This window comes from Hyperoodon ampullatus, assembly GCF_949752795.1.
Source record: "Hyperoodon ampullatus genome assembly, chromosome: 7".
NCBI lineage: Eukaryota > Metazoa > Chordata > Mammalia > Artiodactyla > Ziphiidae > Hyperoodon > Hyperoodon ampullatus.
The window spans coordinates 104,984,245-105,010,725 of NC_136920.1; the positions used below are offsets into that span (position 1 = coordinate 104,984,245).

A 26,481-nucleotide genomic window follows, 5' to 3' on the forward strand; every position below is an offset into this window, starting at 1 on the left:
CTTGCTCTCTAAGTGCTTTGGTCAGCATAGAAAAAAATGACAAAGAACATTACGGCTTTACTCAAGGGAGTCGGATCTTTTCTAACTGCTAAGAAGAAATGATGGCTCGTCAGGCATAGCACAATGAGATACAGCATGAGAAATGACATACATTTCTGTGCCCTGGTTCTAGGAAATCATTTCTACTAAATGTCCTCAGAATGCAGAAGCTGAACCTTCCTTGGTGTCAAACACACCAGATAAAAATTTTAGCTGCACATGGATGATGGTGTTTACAATTGTACATATATTTGAAAGAAACTGTACATATACACTTGCTGAAAATTTTTGTTTACAGAATACAGTGAAGGTGGGAGATACAGAGTGCTTTCCCCTAGGTTCTAGGAGTTGAAGCAACCAATACTTTCAGGGTTATCTGTTAGCAAGTTGGGTTCACATAGGCTGTCTCTCTAGTCTGAAGATGACATAGAATAAAATCCTATCAGGCCTGGCCCACAGAGTCAACCATCTCCTATACTCAATACACACAAAACATAATGGAAAAAGATGGTGAAGGTAGGAGGGCAAAGCCCAACAAACAAATTACCGTATGTATTTTTCATCCTGCACCACAGAGGAAACAAATGAATATGAGAAAGAAAATGATACACATACACGGACTTAAATCCAATTCAAATGACATGATGTATAAATAAATATAAATTGCATCTGGAAAAGAAGAGTATTTAAATTCCATTCAATGTTACAAACATTCTTCTCATTAAAATATAAACCCTTACCTTTGCTTGTTTCTTACTGGCTTCTCTTCTGGCTTCCCTTTCTTTCAGTCTTTTCTCCTGCAGGAAGAGGGGGAAAATTAATAAGTTTTCATAATCATTAAGTATGTGTCAAACAGATCTGGAATCAAATTACAGTTCGACCATTTACTAGCTGTGCAGTTTTGGGCAACTTATTCGCTACCTCTCATTTTCTCCTCTAAACATGGAGATAACAGGAGCACACATTTCATAAAGTTGGTATAAGAACTATATATAACAACATAAATGCTTATTAGCACAATGTCTGACATATGACTGGTTCACAGTGTTGGCTATTAAAATAAAAAGGAAGAAATGCAGTAATGATTATTTCCCTTTTCCTCTAAAAGCAGAATTTATAAAGGATATGAAATCCTCATCCTTGGGGTTCTTAGAAAAGTGGCAGTATTTTTCTCAAAAAAAAAACAATGGAAGATTATTCTTATAAGCACCTTATTTTACTGAACTGTTTTATAATTTCCCCATTAGTTTTCCAATGATCATAAAACAGGCAGAAAATGCAGCACTAATGTTTTCAAAATAAGAAAAATAAATATGCTTATTAATAAAATTCAAAACAACAAAATAAAGCTAAAGTTGAAAAGACTTTTGTTTTAAATAAAACACTTCTTTTCCTCTTCAAAAAATAAAGTGGTAAAACAATATAGAGGCTAGTCTCAATCCAGAATTCATAGCTAACTATTTTAAATTTAATGAACTACTAGATCAATGTAAAAAGTGAATAAACAGCAAATAATTCTTTCATGAAGTAATGTGAAACTGCGAGCATGATTCACTCTTACGTTAAATATCCACTAACATGAGAATTAACAATTTTTTCAGTCTGGACAATCTATCATTATCACTATGCTTCATACATAGCTTTCTCCAGATTGAAGAACCAATTCTAATACATACTCTAGAGACAGACCTGAGGCTGCTCTGTTGCTCACAGTTTTGAGAAGGGCAAGAAACTGCTACAATCCACACTATACACCCTATCTAGGTTTACAGACTTCTTTTTAATAAAGTGAGAACATAAATGTTAAAAGTTTCAAAGGGGGTTAAGTACTAATTAATGCAAAGAGGAGGGGAGTCCAGAGAACTTATAGATTCAGTTTTTATACCTTCAGATTGCACAGCAGGAAAGCTAAATTCTAAGTGAAACTAACAAAAATTCAAATTCAAATGGCAACTGTTCATGTGTCATACCCCTGAATAATGCATGATGTTAAATTATTCTTTTCTGTGATTATTATTCTTTTTCTACACTAGTTTTGGAGAAAATGGATTACTTTGACTTCCAAATAAAACATACAACTAAAAGGGCACGTAAAACTTAAACAATGTGCAATTATACAGAGAAACATTCTAAAGATTATTTGGAAGTTCTAGGATCAAGGTCAGGAGAAAAGGAAAGATGAAGAAATCAAAACTAAGAACGTGTTGTTAAACACATTCTTTTCATTGTCAAAGAGCTTAGTAAGTGAGAGACTGATCTCAAAACATGGGTCTCCGTATGCCAAGTCTAGTGCCTTTTTTTGGATACATTCTAAAAAAAATTAAAAGTCAGGATTTGGAGAATTTAACAGGTGTGACTTTAATAACAGAAAAAAATAAACTTACTATTATTTTACCAAGCAGCCAATGAATGCAATAGTTATTAAGATACTATACATGAATTGGTTCTCTAATGAGCTTATGAGAGTTGTTCTGCCACTAAAGTGAAATAATATCAGTGTGTCCTCATTTGTGGGAGGGGGGAAAAAGTTAATGGATGGCAGTTTGTAAACATCTGCACCCAAATTCTTCACAAAAGTTGGCACCAATTACTGATTCTCTATGAGTATTAGCAGACTACAAAATAAATGAAAGTAGCAAAATAATATTAAAGAAAAAAATTTTAAACCACTGACCATAATTATGCTTAGTTTGAGAGGTGGCTTTAGTTTGTGGATGAATGTATTTGTGATTTTCTCTCTCTTCTCTCTTTCACACATACACAATTTAGTTTCATTTTCCACACAAAGTTTTCATGTATGGAAAGTAAAATTAAGCAGAACAGTATTTTATGTTAGTCTACAAAGATCACAGTAACTTTTGAGTGCTGCACTGCTTAAACTAATTTTAAAGCTACATAAAATGTCAAATAACTAGAGAGTGATAAAACTGTACTTTTATACATATGCATCTGTTCATTAGCACATTATTGCTATTGTTATTTTCTTAATAACAGTAGAAGTACTGAATTATTAAAGATCAGCAGTGTGCTAAGCATTTTACATATATTTTTAATTCTATGTAACAAAACTTTTGAGGTATTATCATTCCCATCTTATAGATGAAAAAATTGAAGATCAAAGTGATGAAGTAACTTTCCTGATGTCACACAGCCAGTGTGATAGAGCTGAGACTAAAATTGGGTCTATGGAGTCAACACCATATGGAGTCAACTCCCTCAACTCCAGCACACATCTACACCTCTTCTCTCCTCCATGAGAAAGTTTACGCAGCTTTGTTAGATGAATAGTTTTTATCTTAACAACATGTTTCAGCCAAATGTTGCATTTCCTTTTATTATTAATAATGGTCGGCTACAGTATGGGTCTTTCATCCTGAGAGCACTTTTTTCCTGATAGCATTTTATGTACACTATTTAATTAATTTTTGCCTGTTTCCTGTCCAGAAAAAAACAGATAATTAACCACATTTAACAGTCACACAAATTGTTGTTGTATTTATTCAGTAACTGACCTTCACCCAACACAATAGAGCATCTGAAAATGGCACTTCAAAGTTCCAAAGAATAACCTCAATATGTTCACATCAGACAAACTCTCTAAACAAGTAAACGCAATCTCTTTTTTGGGGCTTTTCGTCTAGCCACTTTAATCAGAGCAGAAAAAAAAATAGTAACAAATTTCTACTACTATTGAACACCAATATTGACTCATTATAGTCAATGAAGAATATTTTAAATTTCAAAATTTAAATTGGCTATCAGAGTTCACATGTGCATGCAAGTAGAATAATTTTTCCTTTTAAGATTTCTGTCACAAGTCTCAGGTGGATGAGGGATATTCAAAACCTGTAAAATATGAAATGAACATGACCAGGACATGAAAATGAAGTATAATAAAAAGAACAAAGTTTTAATATTGGGTGACACAAAAAGAAAATTAGAAAACTTCTTTTTCTTATCTTAAAAAGCTATATTAGCACTCTATCTGAAAAGAGGAAAGAGTGAACATTAGTCTTTAAACAGAGGAGAATAGGAAATAGAATTATGGTAATCCAAAATTTGGGAAACGGATATAGGGAAGAAAGTACAATTTCTTCTTTTGCTAAGGCAGGAAAAGGGTTCTTTTCTTAAAAGAAGAGTATGTGGGGGCTTCCCTGGTGGCGTAGTGGTTGAGAATCTGCCTGCTAATGCAGGGGACACGGGTTGGAGCCCTGGTCTGGGAGGATCCCACATGCCGCGGAGCAACTAGGCCCGTGAGCCACAACTACTGAGCCTGCGCGTCTGGAGCCTGTGCTCCGCAACAAGAGAGGCCGCCATAGTGAGAAGCCCGCGCACCGCGATGAAGAGTGGCCCCCGCTTGCCACGACTAGAGAAAGCCCTCGCACAGAAACGAAGACGCGACACAGCAAAAATAAATAAATTAATTAATAAACTCCTACCCCCAACGTCTTCTTAAAAAAAAAAAAGAAGAGTATGTGAATCATAGATGGTATAAATGACAAGACATAAAAATAAAAGGTTGAATTACAATGACTAGGGGAAAAACATAATTGAATTTTATTAGATTCAGTAACCAAGGTTCCTCACCCCCCCACACACACTTAATTTTAGGTGGTTTAAATGCTTTAAATCCTTTCTTTTCCTATTTCATTTTTTAGGATTGGTACCAAAAGGTATTTTATGCCAACAAAAAGATGGCATAATTTTATGTTTAGTTCTGCCATGCTACAAATGATGAAGTATAAGAAGATCATGAAATTCAATAATAAAAATCAAATTCAAAAGAAAACAGAAAAATTACATTTCAAGGTACAAAATACTCCTTTATAGACGTTACTATATGTCTTTTGGCTTCTCACACACTACAGGTCCTTAGCTTCCAGAAAAGAAAGTACCATGAAATATGAATTTCAACATCAGTCAGGACTATGTATTTAAACCATTTTCATTCCATGGTGCTTGGAAATCTGTAGATTTGGAAATCAATATTTTTCAGGAGGTGGTGGAAGCATACAACTTATCTGAATGAGTCACAGGCAACTGTGTCAGTTTGGTAAGGAATGGAGTTCCCAGCTGTCACATAAAGAAGTAGGAGACATCGATCCTCATTTCAGTATTACAGGCACCTCTTTTTCAGGGCAGAAAACTGGCTCAACAAAAGTGAGTAAAAGAATGATTACAAGGATTTTTGGCCCTGAAGATACCTCCTGCCCTCCAAGAACAAAATCCCAGTAAGCCTAAATCCCTCCTGGGAACGAAGAACACAACAAGGTTCTCTGATCTGTTACCTGTTCTACAGAGTTTCATCTGAACAACATAAAAAATTGGGCTTCCATATATAAATCTATAACAACTACAGTAAGGATATGAAGACAGGGAGAAAAACAAATTTACACAGAAACACCGATTCACTAATCAGTTCCTTCAAACATTTGCTAAACTACTATGTTCCAGGTCCCATGGTGGGGTCTGGGTATATAGGGATGGGCAAAACAGACACAGCCTAGCTTCCCCACATCTTTGTAGTCTATGACCTAATCTTGTCAGATCCCTGAATTCCATTAGCACCAAACTCTGCCCCTGCTCCTCAACCTCTCCAGCTACTGACCATCAATCTAACAACCACCCCACCTCTTAAACAACATATGGTGTTTTTTTTTAAAAAAAAAAATCCACAAAACGAAGAACTTAACAATAAAAATAGAGATAATAAACAGGTCAAAGACTTGCCACAAAGTGGATAAGACCTATATAACCTTGAGTATTTATCTCATTTGGATGCTGGATATGAAAAAAGGCCCAAATACTCAGATGTTGGACTATCACAAGATGCTACAAGCTCATGAGAATACGAAGAGAAACCTCCCAGGTAGACATCTCTAAATTATAGGCAAAGGTTCTATAGTAATAGGCTGGTTCCTTTTTTATAATAAATCCGGTTGTGATGGTAGTAGGAAGGGAACAGGTAATAGGATGGTTGTTCAAGAAGAGAATCTCCTTTCCTCCCCTATAAATAAGCTTTATTCATAAAGTGAATTTTAGAATTAAGTATGGGATACATATCCCCCCCATGATGACATTTCTGACATTAGTAAAATTTCATAAGCTCGTATGAGCTAGACCAGTCTCTGACAATGCCTTAGACGCTTAAATGGCCATACCTATTTAAAAATGGATTATGGTACTAGTAACTATATAGCTATGCAATGAACATTCAGGGAAAGGTAATGTTAGTATGTGGTCCTAAACTAAACTACTAACCACAATGCTTATTTTACTCTAAATTTATTTGAGACCAAAGACCTTGCTCTGGAAACATGAACAATTTCTATCATGTGTCATTCCTTCTTCAAAATCCTTGTCTCCAGCTGTCATCCTCTACCTTTTGATTCATTGCTTCAGAGTTATCCTGTTGTAAGAGAATGGCTACTGGTATGAGATAGGTAGCAGCTACATAGTTAAAAACGGTGTGTAGAGAAACAAAGACCTTGGTAAGAGTCCCAGGGCTACTATTTTTAAGCTTTTATAAGCTGTGGGGCCTTGGACAAATTACTCGACCCTTATAAGTCTTAGTTTTATCATCAGTAAAATGAGGTTAACCCACTTATATCAGAAGTTAATTGTTAGCATATAATACGACACATAAAATATGCTTAGTGCAGGGCCCAGTTAACTAACTGCTACTTGCTATTGTCCTTCTTAACGTTCTTGTTATTATTATTCCTAACATGCCTGATTACAGCTTCCCTCCTTCTTGACTATACTAATAAATTTATGTTTAAGATACCTGGATTCCATGCCAACTCAATTCTGTGTAAACAACAACAAAACAAAACAGACTTTCTAAAAAGTCCCTTTAATTCTTTCTTAACTTTCTAATATTCATGCTAGTAATTAAGTAGAACCCAGAGCAACTTTGCAAACAGTCCAGAGACACATTATGACATGTCACCTAAATATACAATCCAAAATGAATAAAGCACTCAAAGCAAATTTCAAAGAAATGAAAAAGAATCTCATAATGAATTGCTTCTCTCCACTCTCAGCTGTTAACAGCAGATATTATCACACTAAACACAAGCTATCTTCCAGAGCTAAGAATGATGACATACACCACAGAGCGGATTTTCATTCCATTTAAGTAAAAATCTTTCAGTGATATGATCCATGGCCCATCTTTCACAGTTCTGACTGAACACAGTTTCTGTGCAAAAGCAGCGCTTTCGCCTTTACAACTTAGTAATTTACTAATGGTTTTATATGTAAAAATATAGCTTTTGCTACAATTTTACTTCTGATAAATAGTTTCAAGAGGTTTAGCAAAGAAAACAGTAACAGGCCTAATTAAGTATAGTTACTTATAAATTGCCAGGGAAAGAGAAAGACCAGAATGGTCTCAGAAGAAAATTATGCTTAATGACTACAATGAAGACTCATGAAGAGAAACAAAGCTATGGACTGGGTGATCCAAAGCAGTTATGCAAGGGCTCCTGAAGTCCCCAGAGCAAGTGGCTAAGTTCCAGCAAGAGGACAGCTGAGTTCCACTCGCAGTGATGCCATAAACTGTACTGCCTTTATTTTTTCTTTTGCTTTTTTTTTTTTTTTTTTGGCTATAAACTAGTTAAAATTCTATAGTTCAGTTTCTAAATCTTTAGGACAAAGATATTTACTTGAGTCACAGTAGAAATTACACAGACTTCAGAATTTGGTACATGAAAAATGAGTCAAGGACAGGTGTTATAGCATGGAGGAAAAACAGGTGGGAATAAATGAATAGCTGAGACCTACAATACAAAGACTGAGTGCATATTAGAAGCTATGGTGTGAGGCTGTTAATTTTAAACAGCAGGAACAAACAACTACTTTGAAACAGAATCATTAAGACTAATGATTATATATATTCACTTATATATAACATATATTAACTATCTTATCCTAATAAACCAAAAATATAATCATGAAATACAATTATTATAAACATGCTGAAAGATTTTTAAGCTCATAAAATCTTCTAAAAGTGATACATATTTTTAAAAATATAATATGTGTCATAATATGTATCAAATACAGAATTATGTTATAGATTTTATGGAGTTTTCTTTTCATATGTAAAGGTCTTTCAGGCACATTCCTCATTCATAATTTTGTGTTAAGAAAAAAATATGATTTCAAAACCAATAATGTGTTCAGGTAATGCAATTAAAATAAAATAAACTGTGCAGGATTAAGAATATATTTACTTTTTAAGGTAAAATTTTAGTAACCATTGGAAAAATAAGTGAACAAGAAGGAAGCCTTATCATCAAGCATGGAACCCGACCGGTCAGCAGGGAAAAATGACAAATTAAAATTCCATTTTTCAGACAGGAAAGGATCATTTTATTCTCACATCTTACCTATACACACAGAGCCAGAGGATCTCTCTGATCACTTGGTATTAACCCCCATTCTCACTCCCTCATTTTTCAGAACAGGAAAGTGCAATCCAAACTGGTGACTGGTGATCCCCAAATGGACTAGGTAATGCTAGACTCAGGGTTCAAATGCAAGTATTCCAACTTGTTATAGCACAATACTCTTTCCACCAAACATTATGCCAAATGTTAAAACTTGCCATTTAAAAAAGATATTCCATATGCCTTCTGGGTAGAAATCCGGTCCATTGCAGCTTGGTAAATAACTGATTTGAGCACCTGTATCGTATCGTATGTATGCTATTGTAATAAACATACTAAGTGCTCACAAACATGAAATTTTCACTCATTTAATACACAAATACTTATATGTGTTTAAATAATAACTTTACTGATGAAAATACCAAGAAATGAATCATATTTGTGCCAGGTAGCATTTACATTAAAGGTGAATAGAGAGAAGACTATTTTGGTTACTTCTTTGTGCTCTTTTAAGGCTACATAATATTTTCAACCTCCAATATAGAAAGTATGCCATGGGCCACCTTGTGCAGTATATACTTATTTTATATAAAACAACAAGCTTTGACTTGTTTTAAAAAGACCTTATACCTATTTTAGTTATAGAGAACTGGTTCAAAACCAGTAGCATGGAAAATTCTTGTGATTTCTCTCACAATTGTGTCAGCCCCAAACTGCTCTGTTCAACCTTGCTGTGAGACAATCACAGTGATAGTTTTAAAATCATATGCTATGTTTTAACAATGGTACAAAGGAAAGAAAATGATTTACATAAAATCTCAAAAATAAGTGAAAATGAAATAGTATAGAACAATCTACAGTATACTACCTTTCATGTGACAAAAAGAGAAAGCAAGAATATGTATTTCTATTTACTAGTCTTTGCATAAAGAAACTATAAGGATACATTAATAATTAATAAAAAGTTACCATGACAGGTATGGGCAGACAAGACTTCTGAATGTTACCTTTTTTATCTCTCTTGATTTTAGAAAAATGTAAAGATATTATTCATTTCAAAAATTTTAATGTAAAAAAATTGGGGCACAAAAATCTTCTGTGTGGTGACAGAATGTCCATAGTTAACTATGATTTAACTATAATAATCTTCCTGAGGATAGAGGAACCCATGTATTTTAAATATTCCATCTTCACTGCCTAAGGCAGAGCTTAGCACACAAACACTGTGTAACAAATATACAACAGTCAATTTGAAATTAAGTTCCTGAATTTTTCAGAAACAATATTCTACAACCTGGATACAGTAGTAACTTCCACACATTGGGAAAAGGGGTGAAAGGGAAGATAAGAAAGGGGAAGCAGGTTCAGGGGGGATTGGGGGAGGCTTTATTTTATGTAAATTCTCCATATTTCTTTTACTGCTGGCTACAATTTAAAGGTAAAATGTTCTTATGTTGGATACATACTCTAAGAAGACTATAAGCAGAAACACGGCAAAGCTGCTGACACTTAAAAAAAATTTTAGTAACAAATTATTAACACCAAATTTCCATTTAAAGTACTGTACTAAAAGCAGCAATACAGGAAATGTTTAGTTCTCTCAATAACAAATACCCCAAAACTGCAACCAGTATATTTCAGGTTCATTTGTTCTCCATATTTCTGGAACGTATTTCCCACCATTCGTTTCCATCCTTGAAAGCTATCTTCAATATCTATGTTTTCTTATTTATTAAATGCTACTGGGAAGCTGTATCAAATCTTAAAGAAATGAGAATTGCTGCTCTATTAAAAAAAAAAGTTTACTGGGTTATTAAGTACTAACAAGGTCAAACAGGAGTCAAAAACTATGAGAACCTTCCTCAGGATACAGTTAATAATGTCCATATCCAAAGGCTTAAAAAAATTTTTTTTTAATATTGGGTTGGCCAAAAAGTTTGTTCTGGTTCTTCTGTAACGTCTTATGGAAAAACTGGAACAAGCTTTTTGGCCAGCCCAACATTATAGCAGTGATTCTTGCATATGATACTGTGTTACCCTGAGATCATTCATTGTCTCTCAAGGGCATGCTGCAGAAACTTCTTAAAAAATGTAAATCTGTTTTCGTTCATTAACTGATTCATTTACCTAGTGAAATGTCCACTTTTAAATAGTATGAAAGGACAGTAATATCATGAGTGACCAGAATGGAGTAACCCTTTCTGTTTCAATGGTAGCTAAAAACTGCCAAGTTTAAGGCCAATGCCTTAAAGGGCATATGCCTAAGTAGAAGCACTCCCTCCCTCTCACAAGGTTTCCTTATTTTTTTTCTTAATATAGTAAATTTAATCTAGTATCTATTACCAAGTAATTGCTTATGGAAAGAAATTTAACTATTAAGTTGAAACTGGAAACAACACTAATGTTGCTCAAATGGGTGAAACGTGAAACAAACTATGCTTCATCCACACCACGAAACACTACTCAGTAACAGAAAGAATGGGGTGTTGAGTGAAAAAACCCAATCTTAAAAGGCTACAAACTACACAGTTTCATTTATATAACACTCCTGAAATGACAAAGTTATAGAAATGGAGCACACAGGATCTCTATTACTTCTAACTACTACGTGTGCAACTACAATTATCTCCAAATTAAAACTTTATTTGAAAAAAAAATCACTATAATTTGGGTCGCCTCAACCAAAAGCAGATTTAGGTGACATTCTCAGAAACTAGTTAATATACAAAGACTCCACCAGCAGAAGGGAAAAGAAGGACTAGAGAAAACAACAAAATAGCCACAGAAAAATAAGGTTAAAGAAAACAATAAAGTAACTTAGTTACTAAAGAATATCTAATGAACATGTACATATATTTAGGACATATTAAATTACACTCAGTATTAATTCAAGATGGAAAGCTTACCCGATGCTTTGCCTTAATTTTCTTCCTATATTCTTCTTTGTCAAATTTGTCCTCTTCTTGAAGCCTTTCCTTTGCTTTATCTAAGTTGATACCACCAGCATCGTCCTCTTCCTCAGTATCCTTGGAGACAGACTTCTGCACTTGTGGCCACTGCTGAACCAACTGCAGAGAGGAAAAAGGTGAGTATGGGGTAGGAGACAAGGAATAGTAACAGAACACCACTTTCCTTTGTATAATGATACATACTTTCTGCCTTACAACCTACATTTCTTAAACTTTCTAATAAGCTTTATAATAAAAGTGAGCAAGTCACAGAAAAGGCTTTCCCAGTCAGGATAAAGTAATGCTGCCATAACTCATGAGAGCAGGATTAAAGGAAATTTTCATTAAATAATTTGGAGGAGAAGGTAATTGCTTCAACATCACTTCAGTGTTCTTAGTATGCTATACTCCACCAACTCAGCTCCAAATGACCCGCACAGGGCGGTGGCCAGGCTGGCCAGAGTGCAGCCCCACCACTGCCATGGCACCTTGGTGTACCTCCTGTAACACCTCTCTCACCACACTGGGTTGTTTTACTTTCCTGTAAATTAATCACTAATCTCCTTGAGGGCAGCCATATGCCTTATTCATGTGTCCTCAGAACCCAACACATTATCTGGCACACATGAGATGCTCAAAATTGACTGAGGAATCACATATCAGCTGATGATACCGCACATACAAACTGAAAGAACTAACTTAAGTGTAAAGGAGAAAGTTAGTTTGGGTTTCACAAGCCTGCTCAGATCTACACAATTTTACACAAACTTTTTATGTTAGGAACAAGGTGACAAAGAAGTCAGAGCACTGATCTGGGAGTCAGGAGACCTGTCTGAATGTCCTGGCTTTTTCACTAGCCCAGTGCATAATCCTGAATGAATTACTTAATCTCTGGACATCTGTGTCATTACCTGAAAAATAAGGGTTGTTTGACTTAATAATCTTCCAGGCCTAACACGGTAAAATTCTCGACAGTTTAGACAAAAACAATTTTCTCATTTTGCCTAATAACTGGTCGCCAGGAGGACTTAAGCAGCTGCCAGTTTTTGAAAGACTGATGATTAAAGGGCAGGCAAATGGAAGTTGCAGGCACACACATCACAGGTATTAGTGCCTCCTCTCACTCCTGTCACCACCACATTGTTCAAGATGAGATTCCGACAGAGTTGCAGCTTGAAGCAACGAACAAGGGTCACAAATGCATGAGTAGCCATGCTAGCAGTCACTGGCACTGAGGAAGCAGTGACAGGGATGAGCTGGGACGGTTAAGAACACCATCCACTGCTCTGACTCTTCACTCCTTTTTCTATCAGAGTGAAAAAAATTCATCCCTCTGTGGGTTGAACAAATGGTAGCATTTCTTTCAGAGTTTTAGATCAGAAGTTTCAGTGCAGCGGCTCCCAGCCACACAGAGCTCCTATCAGCAATAAATTTACATTGAAACATTTTACAGTTAAGGATTTACACTCAACTTGAAGCTAATGGGTATAATATGTACAGTGAAAGTTAGTGGCACAGTAAGGAACCTCATTATGCTAACAGCACTCATCTTTTACAGTGAGCATCGATGTTTAATACTACAACTAACTATTTTCTGGTCTAGCCTGTTTCTCAGGTGCTGACTGACCTCTTCTCAGTAATTTCACAAAGATTCATATTTTCCAATTATACAGGCTTCCTCTGCAACTTCAACACGCTGAATTACATTCTATTTTGTTAGTTTTCGTATGGTTTATACACCATTTTACTCCGTATTACTAGTGCAAATTTGGGCTTCTAAAACAAAGCCCTCTTCCCCGAAGTAACATGCAAATCTTTGTTAACTTCAGAATTAAAAGGAAACACACTCCACTGAATATAGACTGTGCAGGAAGCATTTTTATTAATAATGATGAAATATCTGATGTGATACATTACAGTCAGTATAAAAAGCTCTGTTATTTTACTGGGGTATTAGAACAGACGTTTTCTGAGGGCTTACTATTTGTTAGGCACTATTCTAAGTGCAGAGGACAGAGTAGTAAACATAGCCAACAAATACCTTCCCTCATGTAGCTTTTCTCAACCCAGTGAAATAGAAATACCTTCCCTCATCCCACTGGAATGGAAGAAATGGACAACCACCGAATAAATACAGAATGTAAAGTCTCATAATAAGTGCTATGAAGAAAAAATAAACATAGGGCAAGGGAAATGAGATCATGGTGGACGTGGGGTGCTGAGTGCTGTATCAGAATGAACGGGGAAACCCGTAGGTTGGTGAGAGTGAAACAGAGATGATATTCAGAAGATCCTGCCATAATCACTGACTCTAGCCATCACTCCTTAGGTGAGTCACTTGACATTCTAGATATATTTCCTCTTTAAAGATGAAGATATTATTATCTAATAGAGTGATCTTTCATGAGCTATCTGTGAGTGGTAACCCCTTTCCTACTCTATTGGGATGTATTTACACTAAGACCAGGTAATGGTGAAATGAAAAACAGGCACCTATATGTCCGAGGTTATTTTAAAGCAGGGAATTCCTTCCCACAGCAGGCCAGTAAGTAAAAACATGCCAATATGGCATCTAAAATTGAGGAAACACAGAGCAGAGGCTTTCCAGAGTCAAGCAAAAGAAGCTGCGGCCAGTACTTGTATGACTATCCTTGAGCATTTTCCCATAGAGCATGTTAACAGATGGACCCCATGACATGAAAGTCTTATCTATAAAAACAGGATTTGGAAAGTCCAAAACCAACTCTGTTGTTATTACCAGAAAGTATCCCAGCTTACTGTCAGAAAGTCATTCCTGCCTACAGATGTAGAGCTGACCAATTACCTACAGTAACAATGAAAGGAATTGCCCGAGTGCTTTAGAGAAACATTATTTTTCTTATTAAAGAATGGCAAGTCAGCAGGAGAGTCAAACTCTTTCTAATACTTGGAATGTACCTCAGAAATGAAGCATTTACAGAATCTTACCTCTCCTTCATCAGTAAACGTTATTTTCTTATTTACTTTAAAATTTCTCTTCATTACTTTTTTTGCTTCTGCAACCTTGGTCACTTTTTTCTCCACACTGGATTTAGAAGGTTCTTTCTTCTGTGTGAGAATATACAAAAAAACACAGATGATTAGGTAAATGGCTGTTTTATATTAACAATTTAACACTGGCAATACACTTTCCAAAACTGAGTGTGTTTATTGCTCCTTGGCTAATGAGAAGCACCAAAACTGCTGTCCAGAAATAAAATTATTAGACTTATTAACTAATGACCCCCCCCAGTGCTAAAGGGGTTTAAGTTTGAATGTGAATGTGAGACGTAAATAACCTTAAATTTCTTCTGTTACTAAAACTGTGCTATCCCACAAACTACATAATAATGTGATAAATGGACATGTAAGATAAAGCAAGCTATCTTCCAGCTAAAAACAGCACATTTTAAAAATAGCTCTAACTTCCAAGTACACACTTAAAATTTTAGACTAGGAAAATGTTTCCCTGGAAAGCAAAATGACTCCAATACATTGTTTGTGACTCAACAATCTTCCTCCCATTGCAGTAATGCACTATACGAATACTGGAAAACATCCTATGATAACTAAGCTGTGTTCAAAGATGAGATGGAGTTAAGAGTTCTTGAACAGGAAGTTTGTCAACCAAAATAAGTTTCTCCCTGTAGTATACCTTGTGAACACAGGGCACTAATATGACTTCCTTCCACCCAGTCATTCCTCCTATACCTCTTTTACCCTGCAAACACCACCAATACAACCACCAGGCTGGAGTCTATGTTACTGACTCCTACTGGATCTTCTTGGTTTTATGGCTAGGCTGATTCTCAAGGATCCTGGGTTAGCTGATACTCTGTCACCAACCCTCAGCTTATGATAGAGAAAATGCTGATCAAACAGTGCAAATCTGAGAGAATCATCATGATGTAAAAATAACAATTAAACAGGAGTAAGTTATCACTTAAATAAAGCACAAAAAATACTGAGGAGCAACAGGAGCAAACTTTCTGGGGGTGATGATAATGGTCTACATCTCGATAGGAGTTTGAGTTACACAGGTGTATACACTTGTCAAAATTCATCAAATGTTACACTTAAAATTGGTGCATTTCATTGTATATAAATTTCTACCTCAAAGAAGAATCCTGTAAACAATACTGAACTTTAAGTTAATGCCAGGCAAGCTGAAGTATATGGAAGAAAGTGTAATGATATTAACAACTTACTCAGAAATGCATTAAATAAAAAAAGGATAATGAATGGATTGATGGGAAATTACACGAGAAAGGAAATATGACAAAAAGTTAACTATAGAATATGAGTGATGGATATTTTGGTATCCAAAGTACAGTTTTTCAACTTTTCTGTATGTTTGAAATTTACTGCTATAAAATACAAAAGCCCAGTCCTAGGAACAAGAGAAACAGTCAAAATAGCAAAGAGACCAAAAACTGTCAGAATAAAATAATAGTCAGTCAGAAGAATCAATCCTGCAGAGTGAAACCTTCGAGTGATGTGGGTCTACATCAAGAGCTTTAGGGAACTCCATGATACTACAGAAATTACGTAACAAAATTTGGGGGTATTTGCATCTCCGCAGTTTTATGATTATCATGGTTTCTAAAAGGGCTCTGTGATCTCCCCCTCCTCCCCACAAAAAAAAGGTTAAATTGTTTGTTTGTTTGTTTGTTTTAGGGAAGCCACTGAAAGAAGGAACAGAAATGTCAATATGGGTGAGAAGACATGTTTATTGTAATTTCCTAATAGGCTGTGGCTTTGCTCTGATACTCTAGAATTAATCCTCACTCATTCAAATATGCACTGTTACCAAAACACAAGATATCATAGTACAAACTGCCCCAGCAGTGAAAGACCCTCAATGAACCTAACTCTAACAATGGGGGGAAAAAACATTAAACATTAACTATTTAATCACAGATGTAGTAAGTGCACAGAAAAAATACAGAGGATGAATAAATCTTTAATAGGGTGCCTGCCCTAGCTAGTCTAGGGTGAGGAGAGGAAGTCAAAGAAAACTTCCTTTTGAGTGACAGATGTCTGAATGGAGTAGCAAACACCCAAACACTGCTGCATTACTGACACACTGGTGATGAACAAGTACCTTCTGTGTGTCCACTGATGGTGTATCTCACATATGGCTTATCTCACATATGGCTTATAAGAAAGTTTTAGTTCAATGTCATTCTTTTGAATATTAATTTTAGCAGGTAACACATGCTTATTTATTCTGTAAAGGATATTCAGTTAAAAAGCTGCATTTATGGGCTTCCCTGGTGGCGCAGTGGTTGAGAATCTGCCTGCCAATGCAGGAGACACAGGTTCGAGCCCTGGTCTGGGAAGATCCCATATGCTGCGGAGCAGCTAGGCCTGTGAGCCACAACTACCGAGCCTGCGCATCTGGAGCCTGTGCTCCGCAACAAGAGAAGCCGCAATAGTGAGAGGCCCACACACCGCAATGAAGAGTGGCCCCCGCTTGCTGCAACTGGAGAAAGCCCTCGCACAGAAACGAAGACCCAACACAGCCAAAAATAAATAAATAAAAATAAAGAATTATTCTAAAAAAAAAAAAAGCTGCATTTATGTCCTCTTCGGCTATCTCAGTTTATGCCCCAAGAAGCAAGCACTGCTACTAGCTTTTTCTGTACCCTTCCAGAGACATTCTACCCACATTCAGGTACATATAAAGAGCAACAAGTTACTAAAAGAGCCCTCCCTGCAATGAACAGTCTTGTATTTACATCTTCATATACATGTGTATTTATCTATCTAGGATACATTTCTAAAACTTAAAGCACTTGGTCAAAGAGTATGTGTATTTAAATTTTGGAAGGTATTTCCGGAGAAGTTATACAAATTTATAACCCAATCAAAAATCTGAGAGTAACTGCTTCTCCTTATCTATTCAAACAAAGTATTGGTTTGGCCAAAGAGTTCTGTAAGATCTTAGGGAAAAACCCAAACAAACTTTTTGGCCAGCCCAATATAATATTAGGCTTTATGTTTACCAGTCAACTAGGTGAAAAAATAGTATCTCAGCGAAGTTTTAATTTGAATTTGTATTTTAAACATAGCAGAACATCTCTGCAAAGGCATTTATTTTTCAGTGCACTGTATATATTCTTTGCCAGCATTCTTAATGAATTCCTGGAATTTCATTTATTAATTTGAGAAATTTCTTCATTGGTTAAAGATGCTTCAATACTTTCTCCCACTTCATCATTTATGTCTATACTTCTGCCATATAGGGTAATATTATTTTGTTTTGCTTTGTTTTTGGCTTTTGCCAAGCATATATTTTTAATTTTTATAAAATTAATTTTTTTAAATAATAAAATTTTCTGGGTTTTCTAGGTTTGTGCCATACTTAATACTTTTCCAACTAAAAGACTTTTTAAAAATGAATTTAACTCCTTAAAATGCAGGTCTTACTTAAGTTTCAACACTGTCTCTTGAACAAGGGGGAAAGTACTCATTAATATTTTACATTTCCATACATTGTCACAAAAAAATATAAATTATACCTATTGCTAGGCAAGAGTTATATTTTGACTATAAGCCTTTATATTATTGGTATAAGAATGAAATTTGCAGCAGTCAGAAAGTATAATGAAAGATTTCCTGACAAGACATAAAACATCAAAATGCAATTTTCATTTCTATTTGCACTTCTTCCACAACATGTATGCTATACTTTAAAATAAAATGCCAAGGGCTTCCCTGGTGGCGCAGTGGTTGAGAGTCCGCCTGCTGATGCAGGGGACACGGGGTTGTGCCCCGGTCCGGGAGGATCCCACATGCCGCGGAGCGGCTGGGCCCGTGAGCCATGGCCACTGAGCCTGCACGTCCGGAGCCTGTGCTCCGCAACGGGAGAGGCCACAACAGTGAGAGGCCCGCGTACCGCAAAAAAAAATAAAATAAAAAAATAAAATAAATAAAATAAAATAAAATAAAATAGCAAGAGGAAAAATGTCATAAAATACAAAGCTGATAAAGCATTCTCGATAGTGATAGCTGCAGCAGGTTGCCATGAATAACTTGGAAGATAAAAGAACAACGAGAACAGTTACAAACACAATAACAGTTCCTATCAAAGGGGCCACGTTAGTTAATATTGGCTACAAGAAGATTCAAAATACAATCAATGAAAAAAACCTACCTTAGTGTAAACATTACTAGATACCATAGAGGATAAAATAAAAGTATTATTGCAAAACGATGAAAAACAAAACCATAAGGAGATGAAAGTTAAAATTAAAGGGAAAGATACTCCAAAGAAATCATATTTTTATCTTTCCCTAAAGTAGCTCCATGTGTGTCAGTGAATAATTAATAGTTTATAATAGAAACTGTATGTAAAAGTGAATAAAACCAACAAAAATAAAGAACTATCAATCCTGGTAGGAACCTTAGAGGATACCTATTATGCCCTCATATTAAAGATAAGGGCCTTTTGTAACATTTATAAACACTGTTGCCCCAAAGTCCAAATGTCGTTAACTTGAGATATTTCTGCTGCCTAAATAACCAAACCCTACTAGAACTTGTTTATTACTTTTTTCTTAAAAAAAAGCAAAACTGCCTGCCATGTAAACTTAATCCTTAATCATTTTATATTTGCTGAACTACAATGATTCACAAATTTTAATTTTACAGTATAAAATAAGGATGTACTATTTGACAATCTATTTTAAAGCTATCTAAACTTCTCTGATGATGAGTGATGTTGAGCACATTTTCATGTACTTATTGCCTATTTGTATATCTTCTTTGGAAAAAAGTCTATTCAGGTTGTTTGCCCATTTTAAAATATGGTTATTTGGTTTTTCGTTTTTAAGTTGTATGAGTTCCTTATATATCTAAGATATTAACCCTTTATCAGATACATCATCTGTAAATATTTTCTCCCATTCTATAGATTGCCTTTTTAACTTGTTTCCTTTGCTGTGTAGAGCTTTTTAGTTTGATGCAGTCCCTTTGCTTATTTCAGCTTTTGTTGCCAATGCTTTTGGCATCTTAACCAAAAGTTCATTGCTAAGAATATTCTATTCAAATTGCAAGACCCCAACCCTACCTCCTTTCTGATGAGAATCATAGCTGTTATAGAATTTATTTGTATGAGATACTTGTCTCATTACTTGATATTGACACTTCATAAACTATATCTAAAAGATTGCCTAAATGATTCATTCTACAAATCCTTCCAAATTTTTAAATTTTATAAATAATGTGTGTTTATTCTAAACACAAAATCATATAGATGAGAGCCTACATAGCCCAACAAAGTTCCTCATTTATTTTAAGCTTAGATCAGTCCTTGTATATTAAGGAGCTTAATATACAATTAAGTCCATCTTATATTAAGAAGCAAACCATAAGTAAATGTTAATCTTTCTCTTTCTCTATTCTGTATGGTCAATAAGGCCATGCACTACTAATTTCACTGTAGTCTGTGAACTCCAATTTCAATGTATAAAGTAATGAGAATGGTTACTGAGCACTACAATATATTAAGCAGCAATGACAAAATTTTTTTTTTTCCTTTTTTTTTTTTTTTTTTGCGGTATGTGGGCCTCTCACTGTTGTGGCCTCTCCCGTTGCAGAGCACAGGCTCCGGACACGCAGGCTCAATGGCCATGGCTCATGGGCCAAGCCGCTCCGCGGCATGTGGGATCCTCCCAGACCGGGGCACGAACCCGTGTCCCCTGCATCGGCAGGCGGACTCTCAACCACTGCGCCACCAGGGAAGCCCCTGACAAAATATTTATTATGAAATATTTGTGATTCCTTTTTTAAAAAAGATATATAATAAACTCAAACTGGCCTTGGTACCTAGTTAGTTAAGCCAATTTTGACAGGGCATTTAAAGACATTTAAGAGATGCTGATGCCAACCTCCCAAACTCCCAAGACAAGGTAATCACTGCTACTGGTGGTAATAAACTAAGTTAAAAGACTTGGGGCAGCATTTATAAAACTACTAGAAACAATATGACACTAAGGTATACTCTCTTGGGGAAAGCAACTAAGCTGTCTACTTCTCTACCAGCTTCCACGGTTCCAGTGTCGGCCATTTTTCTAAATTGGTTAACGCCGGTAAATCACAAGACATAAATGGGATATATCGTAACTGAGAGAGAAATAATAAACATCACTACCACGTCCAGTCCAAGCCATGTTCACAACTACACATACATCAAGTTTCCAAGCTCTGCCTTCTGTTGTATACAAAAGTTAGCTAAGCAAAAAGTACCAAATGAAAGGTCAAAGGCCAGCCTACATGTACACATGTCAACAAAATGTGCTTGGATTATGTCCAGTCATTTAAAATTGGATATTCTTAAAAATACACCATTTATAAAACAGTGTTATGCAAAGCCATATAATGGTGATTTTAAAATATTGGCATTATTAAATACAGAACCTGGAAGGATGAAAAGGCCAAAATCACCTAGAAAAATAACACTGCATGAACCTGTATATGTAAAAGTTAAGAGGTTTTCAAGATCACACAACAATACCAGCAAGGTTAGGGCTGGAACTCTAAATCCTGGGGTAGAGGGATGGGCAAAATAAAGGGGATTAAGAGGTAAGAACTTCCAGCTATAAAATACATAAGTCGCAGGATGTAATGTACAACATAGGAAATATAGCCAATAATACTGTAATAACTTTTTTTTTAATTTTGACAGATGGTAACCAGACTTACTGTGGTGACCACTTCGTTATATATAAAAATACTGAATCACTATGTTGTACACCTGACACTAATATAATATTGTAAATCAATTATACTTAAAAACAACGAAAATAAAACCTATATTGATCACCAAAAAAAACAACCCCCAAAACCTAGTCTGTGATCTTACCTTAATACCACATATAACTAATAAAATATCTTAGAAACATCTCAGAGACCACACTTTCCTCTGAGAATCATAATTTTCCTAAACGATACTCAGAAACTCCATAAAATGGAAATCAAAAGCTGGCCAACAACGAACAATTTTCTTTAAAACGCAAAGAATTTCTCAAGGAATGCATTTTAAAAGTGTTTTTCTTTTTTTTTCTTTTTTTAATGGCAGGACCAGATATATGACTAAATCTGACCTCTATTTTTTTTAAAATCTCTCAAAAGCGTAACATCTAGAAAAAAGTATTCTGCCTCTCAATGTGCTTTTTTTTCCGGTAAATTGCATGCTGAGCGTGCAGTGATTAATATAATTTCCATCTACCCTCTTTAGCACTTAAACATTTTAAAAAGTTTGACAGCGACTGAAAGGTGTTGACAAATTCTTGCTCATTTGTTTATTTTTCTCCTACCTTAGAATGAGTCCCTGTTATTTCACTAGTAAATCTGTAACACTAAAATGTAATATTCTGGACTACCACTTACTAAAAACTACTGTAAACCACACTTCCCAAAGAAGTAAAATGAAATTTTTGCTAAGCTCCAAACTCCTTATGCTACACAGCCAAGCAACACTTTTTATTTTTTTAAATCACTCTTCTTCCTACTGTCCCATCCACAAACTAGAAAATGTAGGAGCTATCAATATGCTTGATGCACAGCAAAGGAAAGCATAAACAAAATGAAAAGACAACCTACAGACTGGCAGAAAGTATGTGCAAACGATGTAACTGACAAGGGCTTAATTTCCAAAATATACAAACAGTTCATACAACTCAGTAACAAAAACACAAAAAACCCAATCAGAAATATGGACATAAGACTTAAATAGACATTTCTCCAAAGAAAACATACAGATGGCCAAAAGGTACATGAAAAGATGCTCAACATTGCTAATTATTAGAGAAATGCAAATCAAAACTACAATGAGACATTCAACCTTACACTGGTCAGAATGGCCATCATCAAAAAGTCTACAAATAGGACTTCCCTGGTGGCGCAGTGGTTGAGAGGCCGCCTGCCGATGCTAGGGGACACGGGTTCGTGCCCCGGTCCGGGAAGATCCCACATGCCGCAGAGCGGCTGGGCCCGTGAGCCATGGCCGCTGAGCCTGCGTGTCCGGAGCCTGTGCTCCGCAACGGGAGAGGCCACAACAGTGAGAGGCCCGTATACCACAAAAAAAAAAAAAAAAAAAAAAAAAGTCTACAAATAATAAATGCTGGAGAGGGTGTGGAAAAGTGGGAACCCTCCTACACTGTTGGTGGGAATGTAAATTGGTGCAGCCACTATGGAGCACAGTATGAAGCCTCCTTAAAAAACTAAAATAGAGTTACCATATGATCCAGCAATCTCACTCCTGGGCATATATCCGGAGAAAAACATAAATTGAAAAGATACATGCACCGCAATGTTCATTGCAGCACTACTTAGAATAGCCAAGACATGGAAGCAACCTAAATGTCCATCAGTGGATGAACAGGTAAAGAAGACGTTGTGTGTGTGTATGTACATATATATATACATACACACACACAAATATATATACACACAATGGAATATGACTCAGCCATAGAAAAGAATGAAATAATGCCATTTGCAGCAACATAGATGAACTAAAGATTATCATACTAAGTGAAATAAGTCAGAGAAAGACAAGTATCACTTATATGTGGAATCTAAAAAAAAAAGATACAAATGAACTTATTTATAAAACAGAAATAGACTCACAGACATAGAAAACACTTACGGTTACCAAAGGGGAAGGGTGGGGGATAAATTAGGAGTTTGGGATTAGCAGATATAAACTACTCTATATAAAATATATAAACAATAAGGTCCTACTGTATAGCACAAAGAACTATATTCAATATCTTATAATAAACCGTAACAGAAAAGAATATGAAAAAAAATATTTATATACACACGCATATGTATAACTGAATCACTCTGCTGTACACCAGAAACTAACACAACATCGTAAATTAACTATACTTCAATTTTTTAAAAAATGCTTGAAATTCTCCCACAAAAGGAAAGTTTAATTTAAGATTCAACACTGGCTGTCTTTTGAGACCTTTTCTCACTTTCTTCCCTCGGTCTTCTGGTGATTATCTTTCATGGTTTTTCTTACACTCTACTTCTATTTTTAAGAAATTCTGCTACTTCTATTTTACTCCTCTTAGATACCACACCAAACTCCCAGAGGATATGGACTTTGTCTTACTCATTGTTCAATTCCTAGAGTAAGTGCCTAACACTGTACCTGGGCAAACCAATAATTATTTGTGAAGCTGAGCTGAGACTGGTCAAATCTAGACCAATTTTTGTTGGGAGCAACATTCATTCAAAGACTCTGAAATGCATTCTTCTGTTACCTATTCTGACATTAACTTACTTAAATAGCATAAAAATAAACAAACATGTAATATTTCACATTTGACACTTATTAGTTGAGAAAATGGATTCACTGACTCTGGACAATAAAGTATGATGCAGGAAGTAGAACTGTCTGTAAATGCAGTCAGGAGTCACTCCGGGTGCCCAGTCAGTGAGCTGGAATCACTCCTTCATTCCCTTCTCCCAGCAGGAGAGGCTGTGTGACCTCACTCAGCTTTAGACAAAGCCAGAGCTTCTTCCCTTAGCAGGGCAAACCCAACTTCCCATGGGCCCCAGGTCTCCACATGCTGGACAGATGAATTTCTTAGATGACTGCAGGCATCCACACTATTCTGTCTGATTCCCAAGTAGTCTGTGTGACAATTCACATATGAGGTTGATCTACCACGTATTCTAATACGTCAGAGAGAAAAATATATAGGACAGGATACCTTCACTAGAATAAATACCTATGCTTTATATTGAGCAGACTGTCAAACCTCTGGCATCCCACTGTGTGGAATAATAAAAGGATGGGAAACCCATGCCTTACCTTCTTCTTGCTGATCCTGGCTTTTCCCCATAAAATGTCACCTGTTCCCAATAAAGCCTATTCCTTAATCCATGCCATGATATTGTGAAATTTGTCCTAAGCTCTGATGCATGACAAGTGCCAATCCAGATGGACTTACCAGCAGATCAGAAGGGCACTAAACTTTTCTTTGAGAATTTTATAGAACAGCAGCTAATTAGAGATGCCATCTCCCAAGTACCATGCTAGATGTTTTACATTTCACTTACTCCTCACAACTTCCCTTTTGAGGTATTTCCTGCATCTTACAGGTGATGAAACTGACAATAAAATAAGTTTAACAATTATCCTGCTAAAAGAGATAGAGGGAGGTTCTAAACACAGACCCATCAAACTCAAATTTTATAATCTCAAACACTGAAGCTCATGCTCTTCTCAGGACTCTACAATGTCACTGATTAAAAAAACTTTAGAAACATTGTTTGTAGGAAACTTTAGTCTACTTTCCAAATGCTGGAGCCCGTAACCTCTCTCAGGGATTGAAATACTATTTCTACTTGAACAAATCCTTTGATGGCAAATTCACTAAATAAAGAAAACGTGTGTTGCACTGGGCACCTATTGCTATCTTTCCTACGTATTTTTAAAAGAATAAATTACATTAATAGAAAACAGCAAGGAAAATTACTCTTCTTACTAAATAATTAATGTAGTTTCCAAACCACATAAGCAATTAATATTGGTCAAAATCCCAATCTAAATGCTTTTTTCAAAGTTCCACTGTTACCCTTTAGAGGTCTCTTCTGGTAATGAAAACAAAGACAAATTGAATTTTCTTATGTCAATCTAGGAAAAAGAAAATAGTAATTACAGATAGAGGTGAAATAAAGTTGGGGGGTGGTAGAGAGCTAATAAGAGTTCTGTGACAAGAGTCAGGGAAGACTGGGGACAAAATAGACAACATGTATGGAACAATATAGACAAGAAAAAGGACAGCTGTGCAGAGTCAAGACAGTTACAGAAATAAAAGGAGACAATCTGAAAACAAAATCACAAGAAAGGAAGAAACAAGGGAAAGGAAAAGCTTTGAGAAAACAAATTCCTCTCACGATTTAGTGATGTGTTGCAAAAACACTGCACCATACAGCCAATTCACTTTTTTCCCCTAACAGACACCTAACCAAACTATCAACTCTAAATAGGGAAAACATACTGACAGGATGCATAACTGTCTTCCATCTCCCAAATATTCTCTTCCTTACACCAAAAGAAAGCCTGAGATATAAGAATAGAAGTGGTAAGTTCAAAAGAAAAGAGTACATTAAAACATGAAATGAATCTTTAGAACTCAGTGTGGTTATTTCCAAGTTAGTATGCTACCACTGACCAATACTATTTATAACATATCCTAAACCGGTTCTTCTCCAAAAACTTGAATTATTTAAATCATACAATAATTTGAAGGATTTGGTTCAATCATTAATAACTCAGTGATGATCATAATAAAAGATTTACCTAAAACTAATTTCAAATACATTCAATTTCAATCTAATCAAGTAAACAGGCTGAAGTGATGGGAATTTTCTCTATTAAAATGCAATTAATTCTCCACTCATGTATTAAGAATTCTGGAGTCAGCATATTATGAAGCTCACTAATAATTTGCTTCATTAGTTCTGAATCTAAGATGTTAGAGTCAAAACTTCCTAATAAAGACCACAAACTATCACAGAGTAACTTGATCAAAATAGTACTATTATCAGCTATTTATTTGAGCACCTACACTAAGCCTTGTTCAATGGAAGGCACAGCATCTGGATAATTTTTAACTTGCTTTGGAATGGACTAACCATTTTAAGAACAGTAAGTTGTAATTCACTGCTTTGTCAGAAATCAGCTGCCATACCTTGACAATCATGTTAAAGCAAGCTCCACCACCTTACTCAGAGAAGCATGCATGCATGTTTTTTTTGGCGGAGGAAGGCACAGAGGGAGGGAGCAAATATGAATGTGTCTGAGTAACTTATCAGTTTTTAGAGAGGTGCTTTCCCTGAACTTACCCTGGCATCATCTCTCCAGTTACTTAAGATAGGTATTGAGGGCTTCCCTGGTGGCGCAGTGGTTGAGCATCTGCCTGCTAATGCAGGGGACACGGGTTCGAGCCCTGGTCTGGGAGAATCCCACATGCCGCAGAGCAACTAGGCCCGTGAGCCACGACGACTGAGCCTGCGCGTTTGGAGCCTGTGCTCCTGCAACAAGAGAG

General features: G+C 35.8%; 1 protein-coding gene across 1 annotated transcript in view; it reads right to left on the reverse strand.

The window, feature by feature from the left end:
* Positions 1-26,481, reverse strand: part of DDX10 (DEAD-box helicase 10) — a 243,020-nt gene that overhangs the window by 87,581 nt on the left and 128,958 nt on the right. The window contains exons 14-16 of the mRNA XM_079708600.1: positions 14,351-14,470; positions 11,342-11,503; positions 780-836 (exon numbers count right to left, since the gene is read on the reverse strand). Of these exons, the coding sequence (XP_079564726.1) occupies positions 780-836; positions 11,342-11,503; positions 14,351-14,470 (339 nt within the window). The remainder of the gene's footprint in view (positions 1-779; positions 837-11,341; positions 11,504-14,350; positions 14,471-26,481) is intronic.